Source organism: Lepidochelys olivacea (genome assembly GCF_965140295.1).
Source record: "Lepidochelys olivacea isolate rLepOli2 genome assembly, chromosome: 4".
Lineage (NCBI taxonomy): Eukaryota > Metazoa > Chordata > Testudines > Cheloniidae > Lepidochelys > Lepidochelys olivacea.
The window spans coordinates 80,781,753-80,796,840 of record NC_140414.1 but is presented as its reverse complement, the minus strand read 5'-3'; the positions used below and the strand labels follow the sequence as shown (position 1 = coordinate 80,796,840).

At 42.3% G+C, this 15,088-nt stretch overlaps 1 protein-coding gene across 2 annotated transcripts in view; it reads left to right on the top strand.

Moving 5' to 3' along the window:
* The window catches only part of GPM6A (glycoprotein M6A), a 352,328-nt gene that overhangs the window by 118,521 nt on the left and 218,719 nt on the right, over positions 1 to 15,088 (top strand). Inside the window, exon 1 of one of the 2 annotated variants that reach the window (XM_084627080.1) lies at positions 2,230 to 2,694. The exons of the other annotated variant lie outside the window; for it this stretch is intronic. Within the exon in view, the coding sequence (XP_084483206.1) occupies positions 2,658 to 2,694 (37 nt within the window). The 5' untranslated portion in view covers positions 2,230 to 2,657. Of the gene's footprint in view, positions 1 to 2,229; positions 2,695 to 15,088 lie in introns of those variants that run through there. 2 annotated transcript variants of the gene reach the window in all.

The window sequence follows — 15,088 nt, the reverse complement described above, 5'->3', positions numbered from 1 at the left end:
TGGCTCTATCCCTTTTAGTTAAATCTAGTTCTCACTTGCTCTCAGTTCAGACTTATTTGGTCCTAACTTCACCAGTCCATGCTCTCTCCTGTTATGGAAAGCAATTTTTCTAGTGGTCACTAACCCATTCCAGAGTCTGAACTCACAGCCCTGGCTTGTGGAAAATGAAACATCACATAGAGAAGGTTTGTTCTGTGGACTTGCTCCCAATTTGGTCTCAGCCATTCACCTTATTTAGGAGGTCTCACTGTTGAATTTCTGCCACAAATGTAAGGCAAGACTTGAGGTCCGGTCCCATTCTCTGCATGTCTGGTTTGTTCTTAGGGTCTACCTTTCTGAAACCAAACTCTTACACAAGTCCCTTTTGTTTGTGCTGTGCAAAGGGCCCCACAAAGAGTAGAAGCAATCCGGATACATCCTCTGCCACTGGATAATAGCCAGCATCTGGTAACCCTACTTCCTTGTGTGTGTTCCCTGCTCAGAGAAGCTTCAAGCTCACTTTTTCCAAGAGATCGCCATCTCCTGGATGGAGCACAAAGAGGCTCGATGGGTTAGCTGTGCTGTGTAGCCATGTGATGTGCTGAGACCTTCTGGAGACACCACTGGCAGGGTATGCACAAATCAGCTGATGTTGCCTTTGGTAGTGAGGTTCTCAGAGGGGTCTGGTAGTAACCATAGTACTGCTGCCTTGGGGAGGAGATACACTGTCCCTAGTGGGCTCTAATAGGTCTTCTCACCTCACATCTCCCCTTATGATACCATGGTAGTTCAGTTCCTCTCAGGTGCTTAAGCTAATACTCCCCTGGTTTAATAATGGGGGGCCTAGAGGAGGGTGTTCTCAATAAGGAATGTTCAGCTGTGACATGCATTTTATGATGCAATTCAACAAAATCCAAATCTGTGGATTTTTAGGTCATGCTGCAAGCTCATTTGTTTCCCCAGATTTTCTGGGGGAGGCAAGATCCTTGCATACTACAATGTTGAAGCCATCTTAGATAGATGAGCAGCTGAGTGGTGGTTTTGGGAGATTTTGGTTTGAAAAATATCTAGGGGGTCTGGGAAGACTGAATCTGTTGTAAATTGGTCCTTATCTATTCCATATAAGAGGTGTACATGCAACGAAAGTGCTAGATAGGTGTATTTTAAAAACAGAATGGTCAGGTAGGTATCTATCTGAATGTACAAATTCATGAAATTTCTGTTGATGTGAACTGTTACAAACAAAATAGTATACAAAATATTTAGCAGACTTGAAAACAATTTTAAACTTAGAGCGAGCTGGTGAGGGGGTCCCTTTTAATAACATCACATTAAAAATAGTTTTGCTTCTGTGTTTACCCATTTTAAGTCTTGACATTTTAGATTCATGGTGAGAATTAGTCATGTTTTCCCGGGAGGATGGGGAAAAAAAACCCAGAACACACATTGTGTGTGTTTTTCTTGTTGCACTTCTAGGAAGTATTCAAACTCTTAAGATGATGCTATGCCACTCAACAGGCCAAGGTACAAAAATGCTAATTTATTGATAGACTGCAGTGTCCAATTTGCATTTCAAATCAGACTGCACAGCTCCCCAAACAAGTAAGTGCCCCCACAATGTACTGAACCTGTGTTTTTCCTCCAACAATCCATGACAAAGATTGTGTAATGTGTGGGGTTTTGTTTTTGTTTTGTTTTAAGCTTCACCATCTTGAAAAGGTTCCATCTTTTAATAAGGTACTACAGCCTGCTGATAATTTTGCATGCTATACTGCAGGAAAAAAATGGATAGAATATTTATTTAAACATCTCGCTGTCTTATTTTAAATTCACATCTGCCAATTTGTGGCATTGTGAGAGATAATTTACCTTAAATAGAGGATTTGATGGGCAGTCAGTAATATTCTCTATTTCATACTTTCTGCTTTTTTATATATATACTTGAAAAAAACCCACCTTAAACTATAAAGGTGTATCCTTCTTTTGAACAAACCCTTTTGCAGCCTGTCAGAATACATTATAGAATAAGTATAATAGTATGTATTTCTAATACTAATTATACCCAAATAGTATAAATATATGAGAGAGCGAGAAAATGAAGGAGAATATTAGTAATGAATCTGACCGAGAGTGAGACAACTACTGCAGCATAAAGAACCCACAGGCATCTGGGTTTTCCCACTTTGGTAGCAAATAGGGGGAATTATGGGTTGGTGGTCTGCTTCATGTTAGGAGGACTCCCCTCCATCTGTTCTCAGTGCAGCCTGTTTCCAATTTAAAACACAGATTTCAATACAAACCTCAATTTCTTTCCCCCATTTTATATGCAAAGCAAGGCTTATGAATTACAGTGTCACTGCTACTGGGACGGACACCAAATTTCCCCCTAAAATTCACTGGCTGTTCATTTGAATACCTGTTTACAGTGATATACAATGGGCAGCTTTGAGAAGAAAAATTGATAATCTTCACGGAAGAGTAATTTGAATGAAATTACACTTGACAGCCTGTCTCCAAGCAAACAAGGAGAGTGAGAGAGCCTTAGCTAAGCTCTGAGGACTTGCCTAAGCCTCTGCTGTTGGAGCTTCCCAGGAAAAAAGCACCCCACACTTTTTCCAACATCTAATTGAAGCTTTTGATTAATTCTGTGTAGCAGTTTGTAGTGAAGAAAGGTAGCCATGGAAGAGAATATGGAAGAGGGACAAACACAAAAAGGTATTGTGATAAATAGTTTTCCGTTTACAAATATGGTATTATTTTGCAGTTTCCTTATTTGCTTTGGGTGCATGCCTCTAAGGCTAGTGAATATCCTGGTGTAGCAGATATGAAAGATTTTTCCATTTGGCTTCTTGAAGTAATGTCTGGAATTAATATTGTGATTGTGAATATTTAAGACTTATGGAATTCAAATGCACAGTCTTATATGCATAGTAGTAACACTGCAAGCTTTTAATGTGGACTGTTTCCCAGACCAGTCCTTTGTTAACCTTCATTTATTTCATGTTTTCACGCTTGTCTAGCTGGGTCAAGGGAGCCCACTGTGAACTATGAGAGAGCCACTCACACAGTATTTGGAGCTAGTTGGAGTTAGAAATCTAACAATGTAACCATTATTTACACCTTTCAATGGGTGTCTAAACTGAACAAAGACCTGGAGTATATTTTGTATATATCTGGGAGGTGTCTATATTTCTTTCACTTCCCCCCCCCATTTCTTTAGGTATCTGTGGAAGCAGCCTTGCTATAGTATCTATGAAGGGATTGGTTGTAAATTTTGCAGTGTATATATCCAGTTAGCTTTTTGTTTTTGCACAGTGCAGTTCAGTTTGTGTTAGAAAAAATAAATACACAGCATGGTCATGGTATTCCTATTTCAAAATCTCTGGACAAAGTTGTATGTAGCTGATTGTTGCTGGGCGTATTACTGTTTTTTAAAGGTACACCCCTAGATTGTTCTTGCTTGTACAGTATATCAAGTTGTAGCTCAGGAAATATACTGTTCATAACGTCCTTTTCTCTAAGGAGCAGAGTGTATGATCACTGCAACTGTGTTCTCTTTCTGTTCTGTCCATGCTGGATTTTATCTAGATGTATTGAAATGAGGGCATTTTTTGTATTGTAAGTGAAAAGGTAATGCTGGCAAAAATTTGCCACATCTAAATCACAGATACTGTTTAATCTAAATTGATTCGGAGATCAATGCTTGAGAGGGACATTTTGGATGTAAGAAAATTGGATAACCTAAACTCCATGTATATGCATATTTCCTGAGTTGATGCCATATTCCGTTTTTCAACACTCCGATCAATCTGCTTGTTACATGTAAATGTCATGCTTGCTCATTAGAACTGACCCACTTAGACTAAATGCAGCTTTGGAGTGTTTATTATCTTGTGTTTATCTAGATGTACAGTAGATTGTCACACAACAAAGCAGAATATATGTATCAAATGTAAAACAGATTAATTTATAAACAATATGGTGAACTGACAGGATATCTGACAATTGAATCCAAATACCTAGCCACAAATGAAACACTGATTTGGAGAAACAATGTACAATTCAGGAACCCTTAATTCCTAATTTAAAAAAATCCAATTTGAAAACTGTAAAAATTACCAAAGAAAAATGTGAATCAATTAGTGGATTGCATGAACAAGTTGCTATAGATAACTGTGTCCTCATTGTTCAAATGACAAGCAGTTTGAACGACCAATAGCCTCTCAAAATAATGTGATTAATAGTGTGATTACACCAATAGCTAATGCAACAGATTTTCCCCCCATTTAGAATGCCGTGCCTTTAGTAGTGCCCAGCTGTCATCACAAGTCTGGGCAGAAATGTGTTGAGATCCCAATATATTATTTATTTTCCCTTATGCAGGAGGGGTGGTGTTGGTTAATTGCTGTGACTGTGTTTGTGGATATGTTGTTGGAAAGAGGAGTCCCCTTACCCCCACAGAAGGCTGGAATTCAAGATTTGGGAATAAAATGAGGACCCATGAAGGGAAGAAGAGTTGGGACCTGAGTTTGTAAGGGGCTGTTAAGGAAAGTACTGTGATCGCTGGTCACTACACATGCTTTAAAGGCTGCACTTTGCCTTGGAGGAAGAATATTGTCTCTAGTTACACACTTTGGTACTTCTGTCCTAAGTTGCTTTCACAAACCATAGCACTTCTATTGTGGTGTGCTTTGCCAAGGTTGAGCAGTGTATAGTTATAATTTAGCTGGACCATCACTTGTTATTTTTCCTTAATGGAATATCCCAACAACTTTCATCAAGACATGTTTATTCTAATTTTCTTCATGCTTCCATCTTGAGTGAAGCTACTTGTTTCTGCCTCTCTCCTTCTCTCTTCTTGCTATAAAATCAATGGGAGTATAAATTGTCACTGCTTCCCAACTCCTACACCTTTCATAGCAGATGCTTTGAACCACCCACGGCACGGCATTACATGTTGCTAGCAGCCATGATGGAAGTGAATAGTTTCATATTGGTGCATTTCACAAATACAATGCAAATAGCTCTAATATGGTACTTGCTGCTTCAACAACCATTTTATTCCTATAGAGTCAAATACAATAAAATACCAGTGAGTACAAACAGTATATTTTCTATAGTGATACACTGAATGTCACTGTTTGAGCAAAGGATTCTGCCTGTATATTATCTATAAATTCCAGTTTTTGACAGTTAAAAGTTCTTTTAGGGCTATAATTTGGGAAACAAACTGCCAGCAAAGGAGACTGCTGGACAGACACATTAGCCTTAGAAATCAGACAAATAATACATAATATGTATTAATTATCTGGTTTCTGATGCAGATTCACTGTGAAGCTGCATCATGATTGGGGATCAGACACTCTAGTGTTCAAATGCTTTCTCCAGTATTGTCTTGCTGTGTGGAAGTAGCTTCTTCTCTCAGCTTCAGTTTCCGCATTCAGAAAATAAAGCTCATGCTAACCTATCTTGTTAATGTGTGTTCAGCAGTTTAAATATGTAAAAGGGTGTATAAGTGCTCTTTATTTATTATCTATTCATGTTTGCACTTAAACTATGGGAAGGCCCCTTTTCTTTTCTTGTTGGTCCTTGGCCCATCTCATTGTCTCCCAAGTGAGCAGAGGTTGGTGAGACAAGTCCAATTACATCCACTAGGCCATTCCTGTCCAAGAATTAGACCTATGCATGGAAATGGACTTTTCCTTCAAAACATTACAGTGTATCTATTGGGTGCACATTAAAAATAATAGTCTCACTAAATATCTATAGCATAATATCTTGGGAGACCTTTCAGCCATTACAGTGTCTATGAAAGGAATATAAGGAGCTCTTTGACATTGTACTGTGTTCATAGGAAATCCAAAGTCAGAGCAAAGTCAGCAAGAGTTTTGTCGTTCTACTGCTGAAAAACACAAAGGTGATAGAGATGATGGTTCAAGTTATTATTAATAAGATAAAGTGTGAACATTGCAGAAGTGTCTCAGTGAGTAAGGAGCTCCCTGACTTTCGGTGGGACACTTGCTATTAAGTCACTTAGGTGCTTTTCAAATATCCCATCCATAAAAGCTAAGTAATGTCAGTGGTTAATCTCCCAGGTCACGAGTGGTGGAAAGATGGTAATAGCAGATTGTTATTCATTTTGATACATGAAAAAAAATTGGGTGGTCTCAGTCCAGTTTCTGCATCACTGTTTGTCACCTCAGCAGAAAGTTTTTTGTGGAAGAAACAGTGGGCTTTTTATTACACATTTTATGCAGCACTTAGCATGGGTCCTGAATTCCAGTGCTACTGCACCACAAATCATAAGACTGTATCAATGTAGAATTTAAACTACTCTGGAACCTCCAGTTTTCCTTAAGGTACATTAGCAGAACAGTGTGGGAAAATGTTTATTGTTGATGCTTCTCATGTATCTGTACTGAGTGTAATTATGTATAATAAGAAGTGCCCGTATTTAGAGAGGAGCATGTTCCGGGGGTGCAGGGTACTGCACTGTGACTCATGAGAATGGACTTCTACTCTCTCATCTGTCTATAACTTGCTGTATAATCTGGGACAGATAACTTCCTCTGTGCCTTTTGTCTTGTATATTTGGACTGTAAACTCTTTGGGGGTGGGGATTGTCTCCTTCTATGTATATGTACAGCACCAAGCACAGTGAGAAACTGATCTTGTTTGGGATCTCTAGGCACTACTGTAATATAAACAATAATTACCTAATGATCTGAGCACTTTTACAAAGTTTAAAACTCTCCATATATAATTCAATATAATGTAATGTAATATACAGTTCATAGCACTCTGAATATTACCAGCCAAACAATAATTCTTCTTCGAGTGCTTGCTCATGTCGATTCCATTCTAGATGTGTGCATGCCCACAAGAACAGTCATTGGAGATTTTTGCCGTGCTCATGTGCTGGTATATTAGGTGCTGCTGACCCTACATCCTCTCTGTTCCTCCTTACCGCCTATGACGATTGGTCAGAGCGCCTTGTTTTGCATCACAAAAGCATTAGTGATTCTTACAGTCCATTGTTCTGTCTCCTTTGTTGTTAGTTGATAGGTATTGAGTTAGACCTTTAAGTTAAGTGTTAGAGTAGAGTTTAGGCATTAGAGACCCAGCTGGGACTTCGTCTCGGAGCCCGGCATGCCCCATTCCCCATGCTTTAAGCCATGTTCAGTGTGCAGCTGGCTGAAGCCTGTTACTGACCCCCAGGAGAGCTGTTTAAAGTGATTGGGGGAGTCCCACAGAAAGGATAAGTGCAGGATCTGAAATAAGTTTTTTGCCCTCGAACTCAGAAGGAGTGGGATATCTGCTTAAGGGCCCTCCTCGTGGAGGCTTCGCTTCATCTTACCTCGAAGCCCTCTCGATTGGACTCCGTGCCCGACACCTTGGTGTTGGCACACAGTACACCACCAGCACCGGAATCCACCTGGCACTGTTCCCCCTCCCCGGTGCCTAAGAAGCAGTCAAAGTCGATGGGCCCACCGGCACCACAGGAAAAGGGGGCTTCAGGCAAAGGACCTGTGTCAGGTCATGTGCCCACCCCAAAGCTGCTTGGGGGTACTTCTGGGGTCAGCCCCCCTAGTCCAGCCAGGGACCTGCCTCTGACTTCTGGGAGCAGAAGGGGGTATCAGCCCCTAATAGGGTCATCTGTGCCCAAAGTGGGCCTGGCAGCCAAACAGCAAGTAGGCTGACCGGCACCAGACATCAAGCCAGACGACAGACCTAGCCCAGGTCCCGGCATCTATGGGCAAGCTGGTTATGGGACCACCCCCTAAAGCAGTGGGAGTGTCCCCAATCCCTGGACTGCAGGCATCAGTCCCCATCACTGCGGCCTTGGACCCTGGCACCACAGCCTCAGTCCCTGGTTAGAAGACACAGGTCCCTGATGCCAAGGTCTCTGCCTGCAAGTCACACCTGAGTCACGATGCTGATCCCTGTACCCCTGGTACTATCGGGCCTCCCGCCAGAGTTTATCATGGCGCAGCTCACCATCACCTAGGCGGTCTTCCAGGCGTCAGTCCCCCCTGTGCAGGATTGTTCCCAGTCACCACCGGTCTCCGGCTCCCTGGTACTGCTCTTCAGGCTGGCATGGATTCTTGCCCTCTCCTCACTGGTCGCCGATGAGTGTCAGTTGGCAGACTCAGACATCTACAGCTCTGTGATGTCACTGGAAGGGCCATGGTCCAAGCCTGAAGGGGAGTTCAGCCCCTCACCTATAAAAGGCGAATCACCACCAGCCCGTGAGACCAGCCCAGCTCCTGCGTGTTGGAGCACGGTGTCGAATCCGACACGGGGGCAACACAGCGGGCTCCGATGCCCTGGATGAGCTAGGGGAAGCCGCCCCTCCCTCTGCTGTGCAGTAATCTTTGTCATCTCTGGATGAAGCGTTCGGGGGCCTCTTGCAAACAAGCAGCCTCTCTGACAACTTCAAGGAGCAGTGGACCCTGCTCAAAAGGGTGGCTGCCAACCTGAACTTGGAGGTTGAGGAGTTAGCGGAGGAGTCCGACGACCTCTTTAATGTCATACCTTCCACCCTGGCCCAGGTTGCATTGCCCATCCACCCAGGGGTCCTTAAAATTGCCAAGTCTGTGTGGCAGACCCACTCGTCCATTCCACCTACCTCCAAGAAGGTGGAAAAGAAGTACTATGTGCCCACAAAGGGATTTGAGTACCTGTACACCCACCCTCCAGCAGGGTCCCTGGTCATGTCTGCCATCAATGAAAGGGTCAGATGAGTGGCACACCAAAACATAAAGATGCCAAGAGGCTGGACTTGTTTGGCAGGAAAATTATTCGACAGCCAGCCTGCATGTTCCGATGTCTAACCATCAGGCCCTGCTAGGCAGGTACAACTTCAACCTGTGGGACTCCATCAGCAAGTTCAAGGAGGGCCTCCCACAGGACCGAGCCCAGGAGATCACTGCCTTGGTGGAAGAGGGCAAAGCGGTGGCAAGAGGCTCTCCAGATAGCCTGGGATGCTACGGACTTGGCAGCCAGGGTTGTTGCCTCTGCGGTGGTGATGAGGTGCAGCTCCTGGTTACAGTTCTCTGGACCTTCTGTTTGAGGGAACAGAGTTGACCAATGCGCAGCTCTATGACCTTAAAGACTCCCATGCCACCCTCCATTCCTTGGGCCTACGCACCCGTCAGCTGTCCTAGAAAGCCATTCCATCCCCTCCACCTCCATCAAGGTCCTGGGGTGTCCCCCTGTCCATCTCCTACAGGAAAGACAGAGACAAAGGATTTAAACAGCGTCACCCTTAGTCTGCCCATTCCTCTGCCCAGCCTGGTTCTTCCAGAGGCCAAGGAAGCGAGAAGCAGGTATTTTGAGGATGTGCCCAAGGACAGCACCTTAGTCACTTTCCAGGATCCACCCCCTTGTTCTTTCCTCAACCGCCTGTGCCCCCTTCCGGTCAGCCTGGTCGTAGCTGACCTCGGACCATTGGGTGCTTGACATAGTATCTTCGGGCTACACCCTGCAGAAATAACACTTCTTTATACACTTTCTCCGTACCATTCATGATTTTATAGACCTCTGTCATACCCTCCCTCAACTTTTTCTTTCTTAAGCTGAAGAGTCCCAGTCTCTTAACTCTCACCTCATATGGAAGGTTTTCTATACCCTTAATCATTTTTATGTTCTTCTCTCTACTTTTTCCAGTTCAAATATATGTTTTTTGAGATGGGGTGACAAGTACTGCATGCAGTATTCAAGGTGTGGGTGTACCATAGATTTATTTAGTCACCTTATGATATTTTCTCTCTTATTAGCTGTCCCTTTCCTAATGGTTCCTAACATTCTGTTCAGTTTTTTGACTGCTGCTATACATTGAGCAGAGAACTATCCTTAATCGCTCCAAGATCTCTTTCTTGAGTTGTAACAACTAATTTAGACCTCAACATTTTGTATGTATAGTTGGCATTATGTTTTACAATGTGTGTTAAGTTGCATTTATAAACATTGAATTTCATCTTCCATTTTGTTGCCCAGTCACCCAGTTTTGTGAGATCCCTGTGTAAGTCTTTGCAGTCTGCTTTGGATTTAACTATTTTGAGTAATTTTGTATTTTCTGCAAACTTTGTCACCTCACTGTTTACCCTTTTCCAGATAATTTATGAATATGTTGAACAACACGTGATCCAGTACAGAACCTTGGGGGACTCAGCTATTTACCTCTCTCCATTGTGAAATCTAACCATTTATTCCTAGCCTTGGCTTCCTATCTTTTAAGCAGGTACTGATCTATGAAAGGACCTTCCCTCTTATCCCATAACTGCTTACTTTTGCTTAAGAACCTTTGGTGAGGGACTTTGACAAAGGCTTTCTGAAAGTCAAAGACAGTATATCAACTGGATGACCCTTGTCTACTTGTTTGTTGATAACCTCAAAGAATTCTAATGGTTAGGCATGATTTCCCTTTACAAAAGTCATGTTGACTTTTCCCCCAGCATATTGTGTTCATCTTATGTATCTGATAATTCTCTTCTTTACAGAGTTTCTACCAATTTGAATGGTGTTGAAATTAGGCTTACCAGCCTGTAATTGCCAGGGTTGTCTCTGGAGCTTTTTTAAAAAATTGGCATCACATTAGCTATCCTCCAGTCATCTGGTACTCAGGGTGACTTAAGTGATAGGTTACATAACACACTTAGTAGTTCTGCATTTTCATATTTAAGTTCCTTCAAAACTCTTGGCTGAATACCATCCAGTCTTGCTGACTTATTACTGTTTAATTCTCAATTTGTTCCAAAACCTCCTCTATCAACACCTCAGTGTGGGACACTTCCTCAGATTTGTCATCTAGAAATAATGGCTTAGATGTGGGAATCTCCCTCACATCCTCAGCCATGAAGTCCAATGAAAATAATTCATTTAGCTCCTCCACAAATGCCCTGTCTCCTTCAGTGCTACAATAGTCTAGTGGTTCTACTCAAGGCTGTCCATATGGGGTGCGGGGCCTGGGGTGGAAGTGACAAATCTGTCACTTCCGGAACCGACTGCGCCGGCCAATTGCACCGGCTTGTGGGACCCCCCCAAAGCATGGGGCCTGGAGTGGTCAGCCTGATTTGCTGTACCCAAGGGATGGCTCCATTGATTCTTTGGCAGGCTTCCTGCTTTTGATGTATTTAAAAAAATTGTTGCTGTTAGTTTTTGTGTCTTTTGCTAGTTGCTTTTCAAATTCTTTTTTGGCCTGCCTAATTATACTTTTACACTTTACTCGCCAGAGTTTATGCTCTTTCCTATTTTCCTTAGGATTTAGCTTCCAATTTGTAAACAATGTCTTTTTGTCTCTGACTGCCTCTTTTACTTTATTATTTAGCCATGGTGGCATTTTTTGGTCCTTGTATTGTGTTTTTGATTTGGGGTGTACTTTTAGTTTGAACCTCTATGGTGTTTTTTAAAAGAGTTTCCATGCAGCTTCCATTTCACTCTTGTGACAGTTCCTTATAATTTCCATTAAGTTAGCTTACTCATTTTTGTGTAGTTCCCCTTTTTGACGTTGAATGCTACTGTAGTGGGTTTATTTGGCATTTTCCTCCCTACAAAGATGTTAAGTTTGATTACATTGTGGTTGCTATTACTGAGTGGTTCAACTATATTCACTTCTTGGACCAGAACCTGTGCACCATTTAGGACTAAATCAAGAATTGCCTGTCCCCTTGTGGGTTCCAAGACCAACTGCTCCAAGAAGCAGTCAAGAAATGTTATTTATGTATCATGTCCTGAGGTGTCATGTACCCCATCAATATGGGGGATAGTTGAAATCCCCCATTATTATTGGATTTTCTTTATGTAGTCTCTCTAATCTCCATAGTCACTGTCACCATCCTGGTCAGGTGGTTGGTAGTATATTCCTATTGCTGAACTCTTATTGTTCAAGTGTTGAATTTCTTTCTACAGAGATACTATGATATAGTTTGAGTCATTTAAGAATTTTACTATATTTGATTTGGCTTTCTTTCACATATATTGCCACTCCCCCATCAGTATGACCTACTCTGTAATTCCTGTATATTTTGTACCATGGCATTACTGTGTCCCGCTGATTATCATCATTCCACCAAGGTTCTGTGATGCCTATTATATTGGTATCCTTATGTAATACTAGGCACACAAGTTCACCCATCTTGGACTTCTAGCATTTGTATACAGACCCTTATAAAATTTGTCAGTATTTAGTTGTCAGTCTTCATGTAATGTAATTGAATGGGACTCTTTTTCATTTGACATTTTGTCTTCAGTTCCAACCTGTACATAGGCAAGTTCTATCCTCTCCTCTTTACTAGAATATAGAGTATCCCCTTTAATAGATCCTCCTCTTTGGGATTTCTGTCTCCAAACCATGTGCTCCTCCGCACCTGTTGGCTATCTCCCAACCCTTAGTTTAAAAACTCCGCTATGGCCTTTTTAATGTTGTGTGCTAGCAGTCTGGTTCTCTTTTGGTTTAGGTGGAGCCCATCCTCACCATACAGGCTCAAGTATTATGGCTCACAAAGTTAGAGGAAAAGATTCTCCACTTCATCTGAGATCTGCTTGGAGGCGGTGGAGAGGGGGACCTCTGCAGGGAGCCTGTCATAGCAGCACCTGGCCCTGGTAACCTTATGCCAGAGGAGGACTGAGTGGGGCAGAGTAGAACTCCACTTGGCCCACTTTCCCCGCCTCCAGTCAGTCTTACTGCTGGAATGTCCTGTCCCTCTCTTTATACTGGGAGTTGGGAGGAGGCTGGTACAGAAGCTGCTATGCCACCTCCGCTGACTTTCCACCAGTCCCCCTTGCAGGGGGATGTCTCTGTTGTCCATTACTGGACAGTTCATGTCTTTTGAGCAGTGGAAAGCTGACTTAGCAAACCAGAGATTTCAGCCAATAGACTACATAGTACAGTAAGTTTAGGAAGGAATGGTAACTCAGAGTTTCTCTGCTTTGCTCTTTTCAGGCCAACATTTAATATGGCTGTTGAAATATGTGTGTATATTTGTCTTTTTATATGGTACTTTTGTATGCTGGTGTTAGATGATCTCATTAGAATCTCTCATCTTGGAGCTGGAAAAAGCCTATTCACTCATATAGTGAGTTTATACTATTTCCCACACCAGTGGTAGACTCTGCAGTATTATCTAAGGCTGTTTTCATTCTTGTTTTAAATAACATAGTTGATGATTTTTCCACTGTTTTTTATTCGGAAGATTATTCTAGAGAAGAAAAGATCCGCCATGAAGTTTTCCTTATATTTAATCTTTAATTTTCCCTGTTATTTTCTTTTCAACACTTCTTTGGTAATTTCATCTCCTTCATCCCACCCTAAACAAATCCCTGCTCATTTTAGTGTATGATGTAATATTTGTATTTTCCTATTTATAATCTCTATACATATGTAGTGATAGTTGTTTTATACTCTATAATGTATTATTTGTATCTAATATTACATCCATTTTGAGAGCACTCATCTGTGAGCACTTTTAGCTGAATTTGTTAGGAATACACAACACTTCCTAACAGTGCTCTCCTTCCTTCCTTCCTTCTCCTCCTTGAATATTGGTTTCATTGGAGAGAACATATTTGGTAGTTTTGCTAGTAACAAGGGTAATATAAAACTCACGGAGAGACTGATCAAACAGATGTTTTCATTGAATCATAGAACCATAGGGTTAGAATGGACCACAAGGATCACCTAGTCTAGCCCCCTGCCAAGATGCAGGATTTGTTGTGTCTAAATCATCCAAGAAAAATGGCTATCCAGCCTCTATTTGAAAACCTCCAGTGAAGGAGCTTCCATGACTACCCTAAGCAGTTTGTTCCATTGTCCTATTGTTCTTACAGTTAGGAAGTTTTTCCTGAGATTTAATCTAAATCTGCTATACTAGGGGTGGCCAACCTGAGCCTGAGAAGGAGCAAGAATTTACCAAAGAATTTGCCAAAGAGCCACAGCTAATACATCAGCAGCCCCCCCATCAGTCCCCCGCCCCCCTGCTCCCAGTGCCTCCCGACCACTGGCAGCCCTGCTGATCAGCACCTCCCCCTCTTTCCCCGCACCTCCCGATCAGCTGTTTCGTGGCATGCAGAAGGATCGGAGGGGAAGGAGCAAGGGCACAGCAGGCTTAGGGGAGGGGGCAGGAAGGGGTGGAATGGAGGCAGGGCCTGTGGCAGAGCCAGGGGCTGAGCAGTGAGCACCCCCCTGCACATTGGAAAGTTGGTGCCTGTAATTCCAGCCCTGGAGTTGCTGCCTATACATGGAGCCACATATTCATTTCTGAAGAGCTGCATGTGGCTCCAGAGCCACATGTTGGCCACCCCTGTGCTATACTGTAGTTTGAACCCATTGCCTCTTGTCCTGCCCTCTGTGGCAAAAGAGAACAATTTTTCTCTATCTTTTTTATATAAACAATGAATTTGTTGCAAGTATTTGAAGACTTATATCATGTCCCCTCTGTCCTTTAATCTCCTCTTTACCAAACTAAACGTACCCTGTTCCTTCAGCCTTTTCTCATATGTCATTCCCATGTTGCCATTCAATCCCTTTGATCATCTTTGTTGCTCACTTCTGGATACTTTCCAGTTTCTCTACATCCTTTGTATACAGTGGTGACTGAAATTAGACACAGTACTCCAGCTGAGGAGTAACCAGTGCTGAGAAGAATGGTACTATCACCTGCTGTGACTTGCATGATACGCCTCTGTTAATGCAACCCAAAATTCTATTTGCTTTTTTGCAACAGCATCACATTGTTGGCTCATGTTGAGGCTGTGATCCACCACAGCTTCTAGATTATTTTCAGTAGTGCTGCTGCCAAACCAGTTATCCCCCATTCTGTACTTCTTTCCTAAGTGTAGCACCTTACATTTGTCTTTGTTGAATTTCATTGTGTTGTCTATAGTCCAGTTCTCCAATTTATTAAGGCCCCTTTGAATTTTAGTTCTATTCTCCAAAGTGTTTACAGTCCCCCCCTAACTTTGTGTCATCTGCATATTTGATCAGTATGCTCTCCATTCCTACATCTTGATCATTAATAAAGATGTTAAATAACACCAGACCCAGAACAGCTACCTCATTCCAATCTGACTTCATTCCATTAATAGTTACTCTTTGTTTGCAGTTGTTTAA